Source organism: Gasterosteus aculeatus, chromosome 6 (assembly GCF_964276395.1).
Source record: "Gasterosteus aculeatus chromosome 6, fGasAcu3.hap1.1, whole genome shotgun sequence".
NCBI classification, from domain to species: domain Eukaryota; kingdom Metazoa; phylum Chordata; class Actinopteri; order Perciformes; family Gasterosteidae; genus Gasterosteus; species Gasterosteus aculeatus.
In genome coordinates, this window is record NC_135693.1 from 8,952,472 (window position 1) to 8,973,951 (window position 21,480).

The following is a 21,480-nucleotide window of genomic DNA, read 5'->3' on the forward strand; positions in this document are numbered from 1 at the left end:
GGGGACGCGCGACGAGGGCGCGCTGCTGCCCTCTAACGTTCCCCCAACAGCGGAACTCCCTCACTAGTAAAGCCTTCATACTAAAGAGAAGTCTATTGATTTTATTTATTGGAACAAAAACATTGCAATACCTTTACATTTCAGCCATGTTAAAATATATATATAAGTAAACTTTATATTGTAATCTAAGGAATTCTTCTAGAATCAGACTTTTTGCTGCAAAATGTATGATTGAAAAACCCATTCAAGAGCTGCCTTTGATATGGTTTGCAGGGACAAATCATCTTACAATCTACATAAAAGCAGCAGAGGCTCCCGATACTTTCAGCCAGTGCCCCTTTAAAACAAAAGCGATGTCGCCTTGCAAAGCCAACCAGTTTGTGCTCAGTCAAAGACTGGTTTCCATTTTCTTGTTTAAGTTGAAGACCTTTCATAGTCCTTACAAAATAAACTATCAAGATTCACAATAAAAAGGCAAAGATTAAATGGGTATGAATATTTTGTTCAGCTTGTCTCATTTCTTAATCTTCGGCAAGCCGCTCAATTTTTTGCGGCTGAGTCTTTTGGGTAAACAGACCTGAGGTTTACATTTTTATTATAGTGTAAAATATACATTGTGCAACAACATGTAAATACCACGTCAGCGTCCCGTGTACGGTTAAGCACACTATATATAATACATCAACTCTTAGAATAGAAGTAGCTGATAAGAAGTCGGCCTGTAATGAATAAGTTACCTGTATGGGAACTAAATAAAGGATTTTGATGTCGGCATTTCACATGCTTACATTTCTACACAATGTCGTCATACTTTATCCTCTGCTAGACAAACTAAACACTTCGATCCAATAGCTTTACCTGGTTTTAACACATACCTTAAGGTGATGCAGGACAATAAAGATACAGGAGTGACAAACTGTGTTCTGTAAATAAGATTTAATTTGTTAGTCTGAAAAGGTGTAGCAAGTCATAGTGCCCTCATTGTGTAATTTACAGTCTCAACTATCCTTGTACAATTTACAGTTTGTGTTTTTGTGTCTCTATGTCAGTGTAGAGAAAATATAAAGCATAGAAAAGCTGTGTTCAACAAACAGGTCCACAGGTAAATCTTAATGGGGTGCATGTGCACAGATAAACGGGTTAACAGAGGAAGTCAGACAACAGCACAACACAGAAACCTATAAATCAACTGACAATGTTCAGCTTGATGCCTGATAATTATATAATTTATTGCACAAGCCAATCTGTATAAAGATATTCTAAAACAAAAAGAAAAAACAATTTCCTTTCATCTAAAATGTATATATTAACAAACTTAATGAGTAAAACTAGATCTATGGAAGATTTGTGATCCTGTCATATTCTCTAATTACCTCATATCATTAGATTATATACCCAAGCATACCTCACCGCACGCACAAGCACCCACACACAAGCACCCACGCACACACCACGCTTATGCACCTGTGATGCTCACACACAACCACACATACATACAATACAAATAAATGCAGAGAGAAGAGCTTGATCAAATCCATGACAGTCTTCGCCTTCAGCAGCAGCAGATTTTCATCCATAAATACCTGAATCATTCACACGTTCACCGTAACCAAGGCTGTGGAGGTAGGAGACAGGAACTCAATTAGTCATGCGATCATCTGGAGAAACGTATGTCACGTGTGTTTTGCGAGTGAAAGTATCTTTGTGGAGGTGAACAGATGCTTACGATCGCTTTCGAGTCTTCTTTGTCCAAAACCTTTTGCGCCTGGTCTGGAGAAAACTTAAGCATGGAGGTGATCACTTTGGCCATCGTCTGTGGACGGGGAGCAAAGCAAACAAACACATCAGCAAATAAATAAATAACAGGATGTTGTTGTTGTTTTTTTCCAAAGACTCTACTGACCATTGACAGCCGAAATGGAGCTTGTTCTTCGACAATTAAACGCGCCAATAAAAATAAAAAAGATAAATTAACTCCAGGCCTATCTACCCATCTACCAGGGTGCACTTCCCCATAAACACGCAGGATAATCAGAAACAGGAAAGCGAACCGGCCTAATCCACACTGAACAAGGCCGGCGTGTCTTTAAAATGGCACACGTGTACGTCATGCGAGATGTATACGCTAGCAGGCCGCCTGGGGGGACATCCTGCACGCCGGGTGGTCCGCCGCAATGCCGGGAAGACTAACTTATTTGCTGTGGAGCCGGGACAGTCCCGCTGACTTTAGGAGCCGTTCACAAAGTGTTAATTATGGAGATCGCTGTTGCTTTTACCGGACACGACTGGACACAACATGACTTTTTTGGCATGAACGAAGTGCTAACCGTCTGCAAAACGTAAAACAGCAGAATAAAGATGGAAATCGACTCTCACTAAACAATGATTTACTGGAGAAGATTCAATACAGATGTTGAGCTGCTGTCATCGTGCGTCGCTGTGATTGGCCCAGCTGTGTCTGAGATGAGACCATTGATGCGATTGTCTGAGAGTCGATCTATTTATCGAAGAACCATACACGGTTTACTGCTTCCTGCTTGGGCAATGAAAATAGGGCCCAGCGACTTATGGCGAATCCTAATATTTCTCAATTTACCAACTATCAATCCAAGCTGAAGACAGATGTTCAATATCTGATGTTCAGTAATATTAGACAGTATGAACTGAAAAAAAAAAAAAAGAAAATTGAAGCACATGGTAAACAATGACTTTTTGAAGTATCACACTACAGAATAAAAACAGGCATACTTTGGTTTCCCGCCCCATCATGTATTCAAACAGCACCTTCCTCAGATACTCCATCTCAGTAGGCTCACTGCTGTTGTATGCAGGTTCTGTGAAAACAAGCACAAAACATTGACCTGCTCAGACACACAAGAGTTAACATTTCACTGTGATCATCAACTGTATAATCTTTGATGAATAGAATTTTCATTTCACTCCACTAAATGTGGACACGGTGACACCAGACACCGTGTTCACGTCTCTCTGGTAAAATATACTGTAACTCTGACATTTGGAATAAAAAAAGAATTAAATAGACCATTGCTAAAAAGTGTTTAAATTCAGATATATTTATTAACATTAAATATATTTCTGTATTTTTTTCGCTTGGCTGGCATACATCAACGCTCGTCCTCACTGTCAAACGCTCAAGCTGACTGAAGAGAACAACCCGAGAAAGTGTTTGCGTTGAAGCAAATAGAAGCACAGAAAAGATTTGTAGAGCTCAGCATCACCCCACTTATACCACAAGAGTCAAAGAATGAACGTTTTACTTCCACGCCCAGAGCTACAAACGCCAACAAGCCTCTAAAAACTATGAATGGGAAACTGTGTTCAATGGCTGGTAACACTTAGACGACTGCTTCTACCACTGAAATCCCCCATTCAGCTCTTCACTATGGAACAACACCCACTTGGTCTCGGTTTGTCTGGAATCATCATTCAGACGAGGCTGACTGTTGCTGCATTCGCCTGCAGAGAGCGAGCGCTCAGGGGAGAGGAAGAGACAAGTGAAAACAAGTCTTTGATCCCTCGTTTGAAGTCAGGGGTCACCAATAAATCCTATAGCCTTTGTCCTCCTGACCCCACGTTGCTCCAGTGGAGCCGACCACCCGACCCCACATGAAACCATCCATTAAAAGCCCTTCCACCTGAAAAACAAAAGCTCTATACTTTGAGAAGATTGATTAAATATGCGTTCACTAATAAGCGCTGTAATCCAAAGCAACACGGGACAGCGTGGGCGTGGCATGTTTATTGTAAGTAAAGGATCGAAGAAGTAAAAGTCTGTGTGGGAGACGTGAGAACCCAAATCTGCAAACTCCATTAAACTCAACGATGGGGTCTTCGTCACCCCCTTTTTCTGACAGCAGATTCTCTTTATTACACCAGCAGGGAAGCCGTAAGAGGAGGGTTGAGTCCACTCGATCTCACACACCAGGTTCGCTTTATGATGTACTCGGGGATACTGCGTTGACTTATGGTCAGCACCCAGAGGCTTAACCGGACCACATGGGTTATTTGTCTAACCCGAACCCTTACCAGATGCAGACCGCCTCTCCAAACCCTCATCAACGCCGCACCACTCATCTTAACCATCAAGCCTTTTACCAGACTGCATATTCAAACCAAACCACACACCCCAACACGCTTCTCAGGATCTCTGATCCACGCGGCGATGAGCGGTGCTGGCAGACTGGGCAGGCTACTGGTAGTGTGTCAACACTCCCAAGATCCTACACAGCAGCTACCTATTGGGACGGTTAACTACCAAATTCACATGTTAACGCTATGTATGATCACACATCACAGGTTCAAAAACAACACATTTCCCACGGTATCGCACTTTGTTCAAGCATTTTGTGTGGCATCCTGATTGTGCTGAGCTAAAAGGGAAATTGGCTCGAGAAGCAGAACTAAGTGATTCATGGTGTTGCCATTACCTTTAAATGAGCTCCCGAGATGAGTTACAACAGTGGCCCGGTGGAAACATTTCATCTTGTCCTCAAGCGAGTGAATCTACCGTGGAGAAACACACACACACACACACACACACACAGATTAGTCACTTTTAAAAAAGCTATCCGACCCCAGTGGGTCCAACCTATGCGTTAGCCCTAATAATTGCGCAGCATTGTGTGACCATCTCCAGCGGATCTTTGCCAGAATGACGCTGCGTGTGAGAAAAACTGTGGGGGGGAGCTGTGCTGCGATTGTTTATAGCGTTAAACCAAATGTAAGCAGATGTGCTTTGTAATAAAGTTGATGCAGGAGGAGAGCAGTAGCTGCTCTGGCTGGAGGCGAGCCGAGTCCTGGGAACACACTTCATGGGAGATGCCATCCGCTCGTGCCTGTGCACCCAGGGGGGGGGCTGGGGTCCCACACTCACTCTCTCGACGAAGCCCTGCTCCTTCAGACGAGCCTCACTCAGCAAAGTTGTCTTCTCGGCTAGTTGAGCCTGACGTGGAGAAGGACAAACCTGTCGGTGAAACTAGTAATGCAGAGCGCACGCACACACGTGTGACTGTGACGCGCGTTCGATGGAGTGGAATAACATGGATGGCAGAAAGTAAAACCAGATACTGTCAGCTCACATACCTGTAGTTCTTCTGTACTCATCTGTGGCCAAAAAAAGAACAACAACAAAGAGATTTTGAGGGTTTGTTACATGAATATAAACTGCTGAGTTTGGTCTTTGAAATGATAATGAACGAATAGAATAACGCCGGTCTATCAATATCGGCCCGGTAAAGATCAGAAGGACTGACAGAATTCCTCCCGTGTCTGTCCCTCGTGTTTGCATGATGTCTCTTTGGAGAAACACACTGACTGTCTAAAATGAAGAATGGTCTGTGAGGCCTTCAGTGAGGAAAGGCCTCCCTGACCATGAACTCATAAAGTCATTACCTCACCAGTCAAAAATGCACCAGAGAGGGAGCAGTGCAACTCTCTGTGTTTGTGTGCTTTTGGACACAGGGCAAAAAAGGTAGAAGACGTGAGCAGCGGTCCCGTGGAACCTCAACACCTGGGTAAAACATCTGCGTGGGGGTCCATTCGTCCCATCTGGCCCCTCTCCAGTGTGCAGCAAGAGCCCGTGAGCATTGCTGTAGTATAAATCTAACGCCTGGAATCACCTCGTAGGATGATAATTGAGACCAGGGATGGAGGCTGGCTGCAGCTTCGCAATCTCTGTTTTTTCTTTTGTCTTTTTTTTTGAGGGGAACATTCCTGAGATTTTCAAACGAGCGCCACAGCATCCGGCGCCCTTTGGAGCGCAGCCACACGACCGGAGCGAGAGACTGATGAGCGCAAAGTATGCGAGCAAGCGGTCCCCAAGCTCGGAATCCTTCAATTGCAAAGCGAAGGAGAAGATAACCGATAACTGACGAGTCTGTTAAACTGGACGTTGAACCTTGAAGTAATAAAAAAGGTACCTGAAACGACATCGTGGCGCGGACACAAAAAATACATCCGGATCATAATTCTTACATCAGACAGCCCCCCCCCCTTCCCGAGGGAAAGAAGGGGGGGCTGAGAAATAAGGGATTTTTGACAGCCGTTGTTATTTCATTCAGCCATTGCAATGACTGATGATTTCAACAGAATTGCTGTATGAATTTAATCTAAAACCTCCAGTCGCATATATTTTAACGGCCTGTATGATTGCTTTCATCTGTGTAAACCCAAAAATATTCCCAATGCCTCAACGAGCGACGACATCAGTCACAGATGTTGGAGCTGGTGAATATGGACCGGGTCAGACATGTTTGTACCTCAGCAGTGTCGTGGGCCTTTGTTTGCAACTCCTCCAGCTCCTTCTGAATCTGCCAAACTCTGTTTCCCATCTCCTCCTCTCGACTCTGACAAAATAAAGAACGGCTGAGTCATTTCCTAACTTTTCATCTCAGCATCACAACTCAAGTATGCCGGTCTAATCACCCGCTGCTTGTGTTTTCAGACATCCCAAACGTAATTATATCTGGAGACGGCGAGGGAGAAAATGTTATACCAGACGTTCATTGATAATTCAGACAAACCTCTCCCCACAGGAGTGTGTGCCAGAGGAAATGTAGACGGATTGTAAAGGTAGCAGATGGTATTAACTCATTCCTAATCAAAGAATCCCATATCAATTTAGCTAAAACAAACTAACAATGTGAACAATAAAAATCAATAGATGAAAAGATGAATTTAAAAGGTCATGACAGCACAATGACAACTAAACTCTCATGGATAAGTAGTAGATCAAGTAGTTATCAAATAAACAGCTGCATTAACCGTTGAAAACACTAGTTAAAAGTATATATATTTTTAGTTTGGTAGTATACAAGGAATAGATAAGTAATCATGTGTGCATGTCTGACAACACAATGTTGGGAACCTCTGCTTCAGACTGCAGGGAGACCAGCGCACCGATAGCTTCTAACGGCGGCTTAGTTTATTGTTTTAAAACGACTGTATAAAATGTTTTTGCAGCTTCATCTTTTCAGAGCACCTGTAAAACCTCCTCATATTTCTGAACAGTTCTGTGCAAATCATCCTCCTTCTCGCCGATCTCCTTCCTCAGCTGGCAGGCCTCCTCGCGGTGGCTGCTCATGAGCTCCGCCTCCACAGTCTGGGCCTTTGCTGCGTCAAAGGGAACGGGAGAAAAGCCAGAGTGAGAACTTGCATAACAAAAAATCATATTCCAAACTGCTCATATTCCCCCATTCGGAATGCAACACATTAAGGGAACAGGGAAACACGGCTAATCGCTGCTTCCCAAATGCAAAGATCCCTTCAATGGGTTTCGCCAAGTACAGTGATTAAAAATCCATCGTGTGGTCGTTGCACCCGGCTATACATGAAAGACAAATTATATCCACTTGGATTTTCCGCTGTTATATGGCTGCCAAAATTAGAGGGAAACTGCTGTATACAGCAAGGACTTCCTCACAACTAAAAACAGCAGTCTGAAGCACTCGTTTCCCATACTTCACAACGCGGCTGTGAACCTCGTCAGTTTCCTCTCATGAAAGCACAACGGATTCCTCCAATCTCACCGATGGCCTCCTTCACGGCTGCGTCGAGCTCCGTCTCCCTCAAAGCCATCTGTGTGTTGAACTCCCTCATTAACTGCTTGAGAGCAGAGTTGTGCTTCATCTCCATATCCTCCAACTCCAGTCTATGGGGACAGATAGCAGATGAAATGGAATTCATTATTTGGGGCAAAACAGGCTGAAATATTGAAATTGACCACATTGACGCCATGAACCTACTTGAGCTTTTTCTCATTCTCCTCCAACAACTCGGTTTTCATGTACTCGAGGTCCTTTTCGTGCTCCTTCCTCAGCGCCCGCATGTCTTTCTGCAACCTGACGAAGTCTTTGTGAATTTTCTCCTTCTCGTTCCTCACCTGTCTCAGGTCGCTGTGGAGGGACCCCGGAGAATCGTCGTGCTCTCCTTGCATCGTGGAGTGGTTCTCCACCTCGGCCTGCATCGCGCTCCCGGTTTGCTGCACGCTGCTCTGTTCCACCTTCGCCCCCTCTGCTCCAGCCGGATTCTGAGCCTGCTTAATCGTTGCCTGATGTTCCTCAAGCTGGCCGTCTTTCGCACATATTTCGTCTCTCAGGCGGTTCATCTCGGCGACCAGGCCTCCGTTCCGCTCCTCTGCTTCGTTCAGCTTCGCCCGGATTTCGCACAGCGCTGACTCGGCTCCTTTGAGCGCCGCATCTGCCTGAAGGGATGACAACTTTTCTTCGTAAGAGCTTTTCAATTCCTCCAAAGTCCTTTCTTTCTCGAGCCTCTCGTTCTGTAAGATCTGCTCAAGTCGCTGCTCCTGCTCTTCCTTGTGCTTGACGAGAGCGTCCTCCAGTGTTTTCGTTTTCTCCTCCAAGGTTGCTGTGTTTTGCTTGCCGGTGGCTACGTCGCCCCTGGCTTCCTCCAGGCTGGTCTGCAGAGCCCGGACAACTTGCTCCTTCTCCTCGAGCTGCGAGGTTAGCTGCTTTTTAACCTGACTGATCTTCTGCTCGGCTTTCTTCTTCAGCTCCGACATCTTCCGGGCGCTCTCTGCGGACAACGTCTCCTGCGCCGCCTTCAGACTTTCCTCTTTCCCCTTTACGACTTCATCTCTCATCCTTTCAAATTCCTCCCTTTGACTCTCGAGCTGGCGCCTGAGCTTTTGGTTGTCTTCGTCGAGGGCGGCGAGCTTTCCGCCCATCTCCTGCTCCGCGTGACCGCTCTGAGTGCACTGCGCCTGGGTCCGCTGCAGCTGCTCCGCCAGCGCGCCCTTCTCCTCCTCCCCGATGCCGCGCTGCCGTTCGAGGTCGGCGGCGAGTTGCTCGCACTCTCGGGTCTTCGAGGCCAACTGCTCGAGAAGCCCGCCGAGCTCGGAGGTGAGGCCGCCGACCTCCCGCTCCTTCTCGCTCAGCGCCTGGTCCGTTTCGGACTTGCTGATGGCCTGATTGTCGATACTTGCCGTCAGCGTCCCCAGGGCCTCATTCTTTTCCGAGATCTCTCGCTCCAGCTGGTTGAGCCGGGCCTGCAGAGATGTTATAGTGTTGTTGTTCTGGCTGAACTGGGCCTCGGTCGTCTTCTCGCGCTCAGAGAGACTGTTCCTGAGGGCTTCGGCCTCTCCCAAAGCAGACTCTCTCTCCCGCTCTAACCTCCCAACGATCTCCTCCGTCTGTCGTCTCTGCTCTTCATACTGCCGATTCAGCTGACTTATGGCTTCCTCCTTCTCTTCTATGCTACTTGCGAGCTGCTTTTTCAAGTCTCCAGTGATAGTCTCCAGGTTGCTGATATGCAACTCGTGGCTTTTAACGCTCTCCAACGCCACGCGGCTCGCTTCGCTCAGCTCCTCAATCTGCAGAGCTTTCTCCTCGACAGATCGAGAGCGATTCTCTTTGTCGCGTGTTAAGGCCTCGACGTGCTCTGCATGAGCGTTTACCTGAGCAGACATCTGTTCCAGTGACATGCATAGTTTCTGGTTCTCCTCCGTCTGCTGGCGGAGATTCTCCTCCAAGGTGCAAATTCGATCTGATTTAGTGAGGATGACGTTTTTGAGGTTCCCAACCTTCTTCTGGCTCCGGAGCAGTCCGTCTTTCAGCTCGTTCAGCCTACATTCAACCCGTTGACACAGTTCGTTGGATCCACACTCCACTCTGGACTGGACCTCCTTACAGTAGTGCTCCATTTGGTTTCTGGTCATAACCGAATGCTGTTGGAACTCTGCTTCCTTGGCTTGTAGCTGGTTTGCGGTTTCCTCCATTTTCTTCTGCAATTCCTTGCTCTCCTTAGATTTGGAGCCTTTCAGCGACTTGCACTGCTTCTCTGCTTCCTTCAACTTTCCCGCCAAGGTCTTCAAATTCTCTTTGTTCTCTTCCCGCGTCGAGTTGAGCTCATCTTGGAGGGAGTTCCTCTCGTTCAGCGCTTGGTTGAGGTTCCTCTCCACCGACTCCATCTGTTCCACGAGCAACGCCTCACTGTGAGACAACGCTTCAAGCTTCACCGCCGCTCCGTTCAGCTCTTCTTGCAGCTTCTGCACCGTGGTTTCTCGGATGGCCAGGTCCTCCTTTAGATCCTTTATTTCGCGCGATACCTGCTCGTTCTGCTCCTTGGCTCTGCTCAGCTGCTGAGCAGCTTCCTCCAGGTCCTGAGCCTTCTCCTGTAGTGTGTGCAAGTGTTTCTCCATTAGTTCCTCCTCCTGCTGTGCCAACTTCTCCACCCAGCGATGCTCCAGCTCCTCGATCTCGTGCTTATGTGTGTTGTTTATCTTCTCCACTTCTTCCTTGTGGTTGGCCTGCAGCTCTGACATCGCACTGCTGATGCCGTGAGAGCTTTTTTGGGCCATCTCTACAATTTTCTCTTGCACTTGTTGCTCGGTCTTCTGAAGCTCTAGGTCCTTCTTTGCCAGTTCCTGCTTCAAGGTCTCTTCAGTCTGCTGCAGCTTTTTCTTAAAGCTCTCGTGCATTTCTTTGGCCTTGTGTTTAAACTTTTCCATCTTTGTTTCCTGCGATTTCAGCTTATCTTCCAACTCAGTAACTGTGTTTTTCATCTTTTTCTCGAGGGCAGCTTTCTCATCCTCCAGCTGTTTCTTAATGAGAGCTCCTTCTTCCTGCTTAGTGTTCAGTTCTGCGGTAAATGACTTCTTCTGCTCCGACAGCTGCTTCTTGGTCTGTTGTAATTTGTCCTCTAGTTCTTGAAGTGCCTTTTCTTTGTGTTGCTGGTCGTTCTTTGCTGCTTCCAGGCGATGCTCCATATCGGTCAAATCCTTCTTGCACTGATGAAGATCCTCGGCAATATTACCCAGCTGCGCGTTAGATTCCTTTAGGGTTCCACTTTCTAGCTGGGACTGTGACAAATGTTGCTGCAGCTCCTCCAGCTCCTTGACTTTGACATTTAATTCCTGCACAATGGAATTTGACTCCTCTTGTAGTGTTTTTTCTCTCAGCATGTGTTCTTTAATTTCCTTTTCCTTCTCAGTCAGAACAATCCGCAACGCGTTAAGTTCCTCCTTAAGAGTTTTCTTGACCCCGCCAAGTGACTGCTTGTGCTCCTGTTTGATATTCGCGAGCTCTACCTTGTGCTTTTCCATGTGATCTCGAAAGCTCTTCTCGTGTTGCTGTTGGGCTGAACTGTGAGCATCTTCAGCTGCCACCAACTTCCCCTCCAGGAGCTGTTTATTTTTCAAAGCCTCAGAAAGTTCCGCTGACAGTGCCTCCAGCTCTGCCTGCTTTGCATCGAGTTTCTCCAAGATTTTCTGGTTCATGTCTTCCACATGTGCCTGGAGCTGCAGGTCTTTATCTTTGAGAAGGATCTCCACTTGGACCCTGTGTTTTTCCTCGAGCTCCTGCAGAGCGAGGTGGTTCTGCTGCGTTAGGGTGCCCTTGTGCTTTTCCAGCTGCTCCTGGTGCTTCTCCTCCAACGCGGCAATTTCCTCTTTGTGTTTGACCTTCAGCTCCTCCAACTGACCAGAAAGTTCATGGGAGACACTTGATCCATCTTGTGAGATCTTCTCTAGAGTGCTCTCCAGCTCCAATACTCTCTGCAACCACAAACACACAAGTAGTCAGATCGTTCTATGAATTCTCCGAAGGGTTATCATTTCACAGGATTTTAATACGACATAAAACGGTCAATCGTATTTTAACAGCACAATATTTCAAGGGACAATTAAAATATAGCACTTGTGTTTAGCCAATTAGAAATGTTCCTTACATGCATTATTCCATTTCATAAATAAATGAAAAGCAGCACTATAGTGTTAACACGACAATTAGCAACTTGAGCATCAGAGGATTCAGTCAGCCCTAATTAATGTCTCCCTATAACTACATATGTATAGAAAAATACTGCAAACCACTCACAGTTTTTGCAACTTCCAGCTCCAACCGTATCTCTTTCACCTTGTTATCAGCCTCTGTCCTCACAGCGATCTTCTGTAACTCCACATCCTCCAGAGCCAGAGAGAACTGCTGTTCCCGCTCCTTCCCTAGCAGGGACAACTCTTCTTTGCATTGCTCCTACATACACAAGCAGCATAAACAGATCACATCAAAATTCAAAAGTGAAGGTATTTCATCTTATTCACACGGTTACAGTGTTAAATTAGACGACTTTAAACCTCGGGCACATACCACAGCGTTGTTGATTCGGACACTCATCTCTTCTTCTTTAGCAGCCAAAGCTTCACTGTGTTGTTTTTCCAAATCAGCAACAGTTTCCTCCGATGACTTCTAAAATTGTTAATAATAATATGGATAATAAGGATAATATGTGCTTTAATGAACCTCAAAGACACTTTAAAGCATAACTTACATTGGAAAGAAGTGAATAAATTCAATGAGAATATGTTTCCCTTGCGGAGTCCTCCATGTTGGTTATAAATCGTTTCTAAATAGCTTCTAATAAGCAACTATCACAAGTTATGGTCTAAAAGACACAACCAGAAAAACCAACTCCTCCCGCAGTGGTTCTCAAATGGGGGATCGTTTTATTCAGAATGCTTTGACTCAACCTGGCACGCGCGCCTCCCTCATCACCTGTGAATTACTGCTGTTTTATAAGCTTAAACAAAACGAGTCGCGGGTGAAACGAAGCAGCACTGCTGCTGAAAACACGTTCACAAGGTGCAACCCACCCAAAGCTTTGTGTAGTTTCAGTGTTAACAGTCAATCAGACACCGATGGCACAGACGGGTTGAAGAAGAAACATTTTGTAGGGGGTACAGCACTAAAAAGGTTGAGAACCACTGTGCTAAGGTAATGTCATTGCCTCTCTGACCTTCATGATGGTGACGACCTCCTGTTTGACCCTCGTGAGTTCCTGCTGCAGACTCTTCCGCTCTTCCTCACTGGCCACTTCAACATCTTTCACTCGCTCCTCCAGCTGAACCTGCAGCTGTTTTCGGGCCTCGTCCGCCCTCTGAGCTGCACCCAGCGCTCGTTCGAGTTCTTCAAATGCTTTGATGGAGAAAATGCTATTAGAATATACAGAAAGACCTTTGCATGTTCACTTCCAGAAGTGGATTCCACTCACCTGATTTCTCAGCCTTTTCTTTCTGCTCCTGTAATTCTTCTTTCTGCACCGTAGCCTGATGCAGCCTGGAGCGTAGCTGTGCAACCTCCTCTTCCTTCATTTCCAGAGTCTCGTGCATCTGCCTCTTTGTTTCAGCAATCACCATTCCCTGAAAGAAAGTACGCCATCAAGCATTATCAACCTATTAACTGTAGAGTCAGAGCAAATAAACAGACAAACAGATGTTCACTCTGTATTTTACAATGCAAAATTGAGTTTAGTAAATCGTTTTGGACGTTAAATGCTTTTAGCATTTCTCACACAGATATCATGCTGCTGTCCTTCCTGCAGAGTTGGGGTCAAAGTTCAAGGGAAACCTTATTGGACTTCAAAGTGTCGGACTCCTTCGTGTCAATAAAATACAGGTCTCTGCAGGACCTTCAATCAAGACGTGACTAAAGCCTGAGCCCCCCTCTCTCACCTTGTCCTGCTCCAGCTGTTCAATGAGGTTCTTGGCATCGCGGAGCTGAGTGATCAGCTTAGTCTTCTCTGTGGTGTGCAGATCCTATAAACACAAACATTGTGACAAAATTACAAATGAGAATTTCATGTACTTCACGCAGATCCTATTTGGATTTTCAGACTTGGATCCTGCATCGGCTTTTGGTCAGATAACTTCAAACAGAGATGTTTTCTCTGCCACCCAGGATGCCTCACCCACAAGCAAAATAACCCGACACACGAGCCCAGCTAAACCAACAAGCCGACCCAAATTACAGCCCACTTTAGCAGCAGCGGCATGTAGTGGCTATGTCTCTGTGGCACTGCTGTGAAACCAACGGTTACAGAAAAGGGAACGCCGCACTGTCTGTATTTTAATCCTTGTTCGATCCTTGCGGACCACAAGGCCTTAGTATCTAAGCAGAAAAATGGTACATATGAATGGTCTTACTGTAAATATACATAATACAACAGAGAATACAACACTGTGTAAACCAGAGTCTATATAAAACCATTTTAAAACCCTCCAAGCTGAAGGTCTGGAATCTTCGACAGATGGTTTGTTTTATGGGAAGAGGATGAGCACTGCACAGCCTGGCAGTTGCAGGATGCCTTCATGCTGCTTAAGAGGGCTGAACGCCTGTTAACCTCTGCTTTTCCTGACACAGGAAGGCCCTGTTCCCAAACGCAGAGCAGCTTCACTACAACCATTAGCAAAAAAGGGAAGACAAGTCAATCGTCACATGCAGCGGACGAGCAGTCTATTATTATCGGCTTGAAGTTTGGAAATAAAAAAAACAAACGGTTCAGTCACGCTGACTTGACATGAACCGTGGAGCTTCGCCAGAGAATTTGTATGCTCGGACTCTGGGAGCAACAGCAACCCTCTGTGCGCCTGAGATAATTGACTGAAATCATCAGTGAACCGTTAAGACTCTCAACACGAATCACCCTAAACAGTAAAGACAGCATTCAGTCACTTGAGGTATCACAGCCTCATTTTGATCAGTCTTCAAGAAATACCAAATTAGCAGATTTATGAATTTGATGTAAAAAGGTCCTTTTGGTTATTGTCCAAACTCCAGTATCACTGGGGATGAACACAGATTAAGCACCTTCATCTTCTCCAGCTCCTGCAGTCTCTCCTGCAGCTGCTCCTGCAGGGTCTCATTCTCACTGCCCAGCTGGGAGCTCCTCTCCTTGTGTGTTCGCATCACTTCTTTGCACTTCTGCAGCAGGTTTTCCTGCCTCTTCACTCTCTTCTGCAAAGCCTCCATGAGTTTGGTTGGATCACTGTTGCCCTCTCCTGCCCAGAAAATGAAATGCATTCATTAAAAAAAGATTAAACACCGCTTTTAGTTCTAAACCAAAGAATAAGTAAAAGATTTGCTTGCCCTCAGTGCCTTCAAGCTCCACTCCTTGCTCCTTTAAAGGACTTTGTGTGGAGGAGGTTGCATCTTCAGATTGAGGAACGCCCCCCTCGAGTGGCACAGCGCCGTCAGAGACGCCCTTGGTTCGTTTCTTTAACAGAGCGACCTGTTTAGAAAGCGCATTTAACAGATTTAATGTAAAATGTTTAAGTGTAAGATTTTCAAATCAGTGTCAATCCAATGTATTGTATAATGTTTTGGTGCCATGCATACGTGAAAATCATTCACCACCATCACCACGTCCCCACCCTGGAACCAACACTCACCTGTGTTTGGAGCACAGTGATCATCTGATCCTTCTCCTCCAGCGCAGCATCAAACTCCTCTTGTAGGTGCTTCTTGGCCTGCTGGTCCATTTGTAGCTCCTAGAGGTCATTCAATATGCTCACTAACACGTAAATGATGCATCAAAGAAAAAGGAAGATGGATACATGACCTCGGGACATGGCAACATTTAGAACATATGGCCGTACCTCCCGCAGCTCCCCGATCCTGCGGAGAGCTTTATCTTGACTCTGACTGAGGATGATCTGAGGGGAGGAAACAGAATTCTGATTCAGGATGCCACATATCTTCAGTCCGACGAATAAAAAACAACAACATGGTGGTTCCTGCTGAAGAAATTACCTGCGTTTTTTCTTTCTCTCGTTGAACTGTGCGGTACGTAGTAACCAGCTGGTTAAGAAGTGGACGTTAGTGGACGTAAAAGGAGGGTGGGGGGAGAATCAGAGAGAAAAACAATCACGAATGAGGAGGAATCAAAGTAACTCTGTTATACATTTCTAGGTCTGCCTAACGAACAACTTACCTCGGAGTACTTCCCTCTGTACTTCCCAAGGCTACTCTCCACTCGTAGCAGGCGGTGCAACAGCTGCTCTTTGGAAAGGGACTCTGCGCTGCCTGGCGGCTCCTCCGCCTCGCTCTCAATATCTGACGGGGGGTCGTACGAGGGGGCGCCCGGGGACTCGCTTTCCCCCAAAGGGGTCAGGGAGTCCCGCGATGAGCTTCGCACCAGGCTTTCTTTCGAGGGGGAGCGGAACAGGTTCTCTGCCCGACTGGCGCCACCACGAATCAACGACTCCATCGAGGGAACCCTCAACTGCAGTTTCTGGGCAAACGACTGCGTCTCCTCTCTCTGCTGGGGAGGGTCACAACATCGCATACAACGTTACGAACAATGAGCCACAGCCTCAGAAGATTTCCGAAGATCGGCTGAGCGACAAAAACCTACATGAGGAGAAGCACCTCCATCCCCGTTGATGCTACCTCTGGGAGATCTTGCGCCACCTGTAGGCGTACTCTGCAGATAAAATACATTATGAGAGGAAAGGAAAACTGTGCCAGAGGGCTCCTCCTGGGCCAGTTAGTCATCCACACCCAGCTTGGCTCTCCCTGATTACTCTGGAGGGAGCAATATTAGAATTGCTGGGAGCAATGCAGGGGCAACGGGTACCCTCATGCAACTTGGAAAAAACAGAGGGGTTAAATACATAAGAGAAGGCATCTCTACCAAAACATAAAGGGTTAAGACTAGACTACATAACGGCCGTGACGCCAAAACAAACAAGACAGTTAAAAGTCAAGAAGAGCAGCTGGTTTTTGAATTAAAGATGCTTGGCAGTGCAGTGTGCAGCTGTATTATGAGAGAATCCTAATTTAAGTGGACATTTAGCGGCTTAGTTGGTTTAGTTGACTTGTTAGAAGCAGGATAAGCAAGTTTTCTCCTCCCTTGTCCAGCTCCAAGCTACTGCCTTCCTTTGCATTACAGTGCAAAACCTTCAACGTTACTGTACTGATTCAGAGGTTGTTGATGAAAGTCACTTCCAGGATCTGTTTGGCTTACAACGCAACTGCAATGATGCTTGGAGTGTTTCTTTTGTCAGGGATGGGTGAGGTTTAAAACCAAATCAATTCATTTACTTTCACTCTGCTGTGTGTAATGTGTGCGTCACAAAAGCTAAATGAACAGAAAGAAAGCCCTGATTTTACTGTTCCAGAAGGGTAAATACAGATGAGGTTTCAAGCACTGTCTTTCAGCACGTCCAAGCACACCACCCAATTCTCACCGACGACAAACGACCGATTAAAATCAGAGCGGATTCAAAATCATGATACTCGCAATTGTGTCTACAGCTGCAACAACATAAACATAATTCCAAAAAAACGGAGCGATTTCTTAAATTTAGTGACAAACAATGCTGGAAAAAAAGTTTGTAGCGCCAAAATAAAATGTCAAACATTAAAGTACTAAGTAAAACATTAGTAAATGGATGATATGGTTGGATGAATTACTGTGATTGGACTGAGCAATGAACATTTTGTGAGTGAGGACATGTTTAGAATTTGGAATGATACGTAGATGGAACGCGACAGAGACGTGGATATAATTCGGATATTTGTGGTTAATCGCATAAGTGGTCTTTGTAGCTACAGCACATTACAATACTGCAGAGCAATGACTCGTCTGCTCTAAAGTCAAATATCAGCAAAGTGAAACAAGAACAACTGCTCAATATGACTTAAATATTAGTGTATCCACTTTAACAGGGTTTTCTTAAAAAGACTGACAAAGTCGGAACACTTGACCCTGAGATATATACATGAGAAAATATACTTATTAATGTATGCTTATGTATTATTACACATCATATCCCTGTACTACTATGAAACAGTTTGAAATGAGTCTATCAAAATAGACTTGATGTTGGAGGATGTGTAAGAAGCGATCCTGACTACCTTTACACAGAGTAGTTCATTAGTAGTGAAAACACAAATATCTTATTTATTAATCCATTTTAGAGGTTTAGAGGTTTAAGGTTACGGACATATACGTGTAAATAGAAGTGTTGAATGTTAGCAAAATGATTTTAGTGTTTGCATTTAGAATTTGATTAATTGTTGTTGTCTTCTAGTCTTCTAACTGCCTCCACATTTGAAAACACATCTACATTTTGTGCATCTACAAAAGGGGCTCCGGTCGTTTTGTTTATTTGGAAAAGTTACAAACTATTTAACATTTCGACTGCTTAGCTGGGGCTTGTAAAATGTAAATGGCAACTCTCCAAATAAACATACTTGTGGGACGAGGGGACACGGGCCAGGCAACATCGGAGAGGGTTGGGGGGGGGGGGGGGTCTATAAGGCAAGCAACTAAGGACACCTGAACACAAAGGAGCAATAGTTTCTTCAGTAGCAGACTACAAGAACTGAAAGGTGGGCCGATACACCGACATACAGCGGAAAGCACACAAGCTTCTATTCCACAACTTAAACCATAACTGCCATCGGATGCAGGGTTAGCCTCCATATGAGATGCCTTCTTGTTGCTTTATCCAAAGGAAACAGGAGACAGAAAGCAGGGAACAAGCTGTCCCTACTGGGGCCACGGTCCTCTACCGATTCCCCAAAGGCATGGAGACGGGAGGAAGGAACAGGGCGAGAGGAGGAGGAGGAGGAGAAAGGTGAGGAGGAAGAGACAGGAAGTGAGGACAAACTCACCACACTGGCTACCTGGGCCGTTTGGGGTTGTTTTGAATGGTCCAGAGCAAAGATAGTATACTCTGAGAGAAAAGCGGGCTCTGCTATCATCCCGGCCAGCATCTGACCCCGTCAGTGCCGTAACGGGACAAAAGGTGGGGGGAAAAGGAGAGGAACACAGAGAGCAATGAGAAAAACAACAGCATGAGTGTGAAAGAGCGCCGAAGGGAGTGTCTACCCAGACAGAGGCTAGCCGACGGATGTGTGGATGGACAGAGAGAAAGAGAGAGACAGACAGACAGAGAGAAAGAGAGGGACACTACATGGGATAGAAAGAAATTATGAAAAGCAAGAAAGAAAAAACACTCGATCAACACTAATGTTATGAAGAACCGTTTGACATCTCTGCATGGACTCTGCATGGAGTCTTAACTCTGCAAGTTATTTGCCGAATTTGCCCTCTAATAAGCAAATAGACCCTTTCCGAGATGCCAAAAAGTAAAAGGTTTGTGCGGTGGAAAAATAGGCTGTAATGATTAGAAGTTGAGGGCGAAACAACACATGTGTGCCTCCAAAGGATAAGGAAGAAAGTAGAGGATAAAAACCTGAGCAAAAGGGGCCCCGTCACTATTCCAACTCGCAGTCTGGCAGTGTTGAAATGTAAGATCTTGTCATGAATGAGGCCATTTTATTGTATGGGACGATCATACAGGCTTAACTGTAACCATCCACATACCAGCGCTAAAATGGATTTACAGTTGTTGCATCATCAATCTCACAGTAACGGTTGGTAACTCATTGCCGGTGTGCCTCCACGTAATAAATCAAGGACGTATTGCATAGACTCGCCCATATCTACAGGCAAAAATGTTGCAAAAAAATGAAGAGGAAAAAAAACATCCATTAGTCACACACATGCCTGCTCCACCAATGCATCGAACTGGGAATCTCTTTTTCGCAAAATCATGAGGGCAGATTTGTATTTGTTGTAATTAATTCAGTAAATACGTTGAGAGTATTTTATTTGAAAGTAGATACAGAATGGTGGAAATCAGTAGCCTACACTCTTGTAGCGTACACTGAAAGTGTCACCTGGTCACTGACAACTGGCAAAAACGGGCTGGTGTGTTATTGAGGAAGCACTGAGCGTAACAAACGCATGACTAACAGAAACATTGGAATATGAGCTCAGGGTATAACGCGACTTATCTGCGGGCAACAGTTTGAGCGCATAGATATTCAACATTTCTAGAAGAAGCCGACCCCATTCTCACCTCTCTGTCGCTGCTCGAGGGTGAGCCTTCATAATGAAACGGGGGGGTTTGACTGCTGCGTCGGTCTCCACTGCCCATCTGTTCAAATAAATTAAATAACTAGTATCAATGTTAAAAAAAAAGAAAAGAATACAGCATCCATCTCCCCAAACTACACTCTTCTTCCCTGTCGTTGTCACTTTCTGCTTGGCTTTTTTGTCATGAAATGTAGTCACAAACAAGTAATAAAATGAAATCCACAGGTGCATAGAGAGCAATACAAACAAGAAAGTAGACAAAACAATGTCACTGACTATCAAAATGGGCGTTTTACCTCTGACACATGTATAATAGATGATGTAATTAGTGGCCTTTAACAGCTAAAGCAAATGAGGTTAAAAACTGAAAAAACACTGAAATGTGGATTTTGTATTTTAAAAGAAAATGATACACCTCACCTCTAAAGAGGTCAAATAATCGTTGTTCAACCCACAGAGGAATACACCAATAAGATTATCGAATGGAAAACATTGATACGATGCCGTTTCATTTAAGGACCATGGTAGCTTCCAGTTGCAGCAGCGTTTCCACCTATTCACTAACTCATACATTAGTTTCTCTGATGTCAGCTGGCTCTTTGCACTCGCTGGATTTGCATATGTCAATTACAGCTGCAAGCGGACGTTCCCTTTCAGCCAATGAAAGCAACATAACACAGACAAGCATGTCTGTGTGTATTATAGGATCCATGACTTAAGTTCAGGCAAACAAAGATCACGCTCTGTTTGTTTGTTTTTGTACCTGAGATGACGTGGTAAAGTTTTATTGAACGCACCTTATTAGCAGCAGTCGAGTTAGGCAGCTAAAGTACTTAGCATGACGCTAACGTTTAGAAGACAGCAAATTGCCACTGAGAATACAAGTAAACCGTTAAACGATAGCTGCCAGCTAAAAGATATGTTTATGAAATATTGGAATCAATCAATTTCGGAGTGCGAATCATAACGTCTGCGAAACGACAGCTAGCCTCCTTCGCTAGTGCCTGAGCAATGTAAACAGATGTTAGCCTAGCTTGTAAGCTCCCACCAACACAACAACTAACCTGGGCCTGCTGAGGTGACTGCGCATTCCTCTGCGGGGACTGCTCCTCGTTTATCTTCTGCTTGAGTTTTTTAAACATCTTGTCACGCCGATGCAGCTGACAGCCGATGAGCCGATAACTTCTATCCGGCGGAGATATATGTAGTTAATTTTAGGCTGACATGAAGTCCTCAGTGCTAGACTTCCTTGTTCGCTACTAACGTCCAGCAGGTGACCGAGCGATGTGCGCATGTGCGGCAACGTGGAAGAAACCTGAAACGTCAGAGTTAAAGGGCCAGTCCGACCTTAATTACCTTTAGCGCCACAAGTGGAGAGGACGAGGTAGGTCAGCCTAACATTGTTAACGGTTTCATATTTTGCTGCAAAAATCTGACATAAACATTTTTTAATCTGACTTTGCTGTATGGTGCAGAAACAATCGAAGAAATCGCATTTCTGGTCTCGAATTCACTCAAATCAAAACTGCATGATGTGTTTTACATTGATGTTACATTATGTTACAGTCTTTGATGGGTTCTGGAGACGTGAGTGTGAACAATGGTTGGTTAACGGCAAGGTGATGGAGCACTTATATTCCATGAGGCATAAGCCAGAGAGGATCAAATCAAAACAGAGTAATCAGGTATGTCTCCTTTGGTTTTTGACAGCAGCTTAGTTTCCTAATGTAATTAATTTCCCTGGGCTTTGTCCAACAAGGTCTCAGTCAACAGATACCT

The 21,480-nt window shown here is 45.2% G+C and overlaps 1 protein-coding gene across 4 annotated transcripts; it reads right to left on the minus strand.

The window, feature by feature from the left end:
* Positions 1–921: 921 nt before the first annotated feature.
* Positions 922–21,017, minus strand: golga4 (golgin A4). Of its 4 annotated transcripts, none has more exons than XM_040177711.2 (25): positions 20,766–20,997; positions 19,685–19,762; positions 18,432–18,533; positions 16,165–16,233; positions 15,742–16,068; positions 15,561–15,608; positions 15,407–15,463; positions 15,200–15,298; positions 14,898–15,039; positions 14,619–14,809; positions 13,484–13,567; positions 13,024–13,171; positions 12,769–12,947; positions 12,123–12,221; positions 11,853–12,008; positions 7,764–11,530; positions 7,548–7,669; positions 7,001–7,131; positions 6,279–6,365; positions 5,104–5,124; positions 4,895–4,963; positions 4,449–4,524; positions 2,749–2,834; positions 1,727–1,813; positions 922–1,615 (listed from the first exon to the last, which is right to left on the minus strand). In XM_040177711.2, exons 1-25 carry the CDS (start codon positions 20,841–20,843, stop codon positions 1,601–1,603), a joined length of 6,318 nt encoding a protein of 2,105 aa, XP_040033645.2. In that variant the 5' UTR covers positions 20,844–20,997; the 3' UTR covers positions 922–1,600. The 4 variants fall into 4 exon arrangements, with proteins under 4 accessions (XP_040033645.2, XP_040033644.2, XP_077960270.1 ...); XM_040177710.2 differs by having other exon boundaries at positions 15,742–16,071; XM_078104144.1 differs by lacking the exon at positions 18,432–18,533 and having other exon boundaries at positions 15,742–16,071; positions 20,766–21,017.
* Positions 21,018–21,480: the final 463 nt, after the last annotated feature.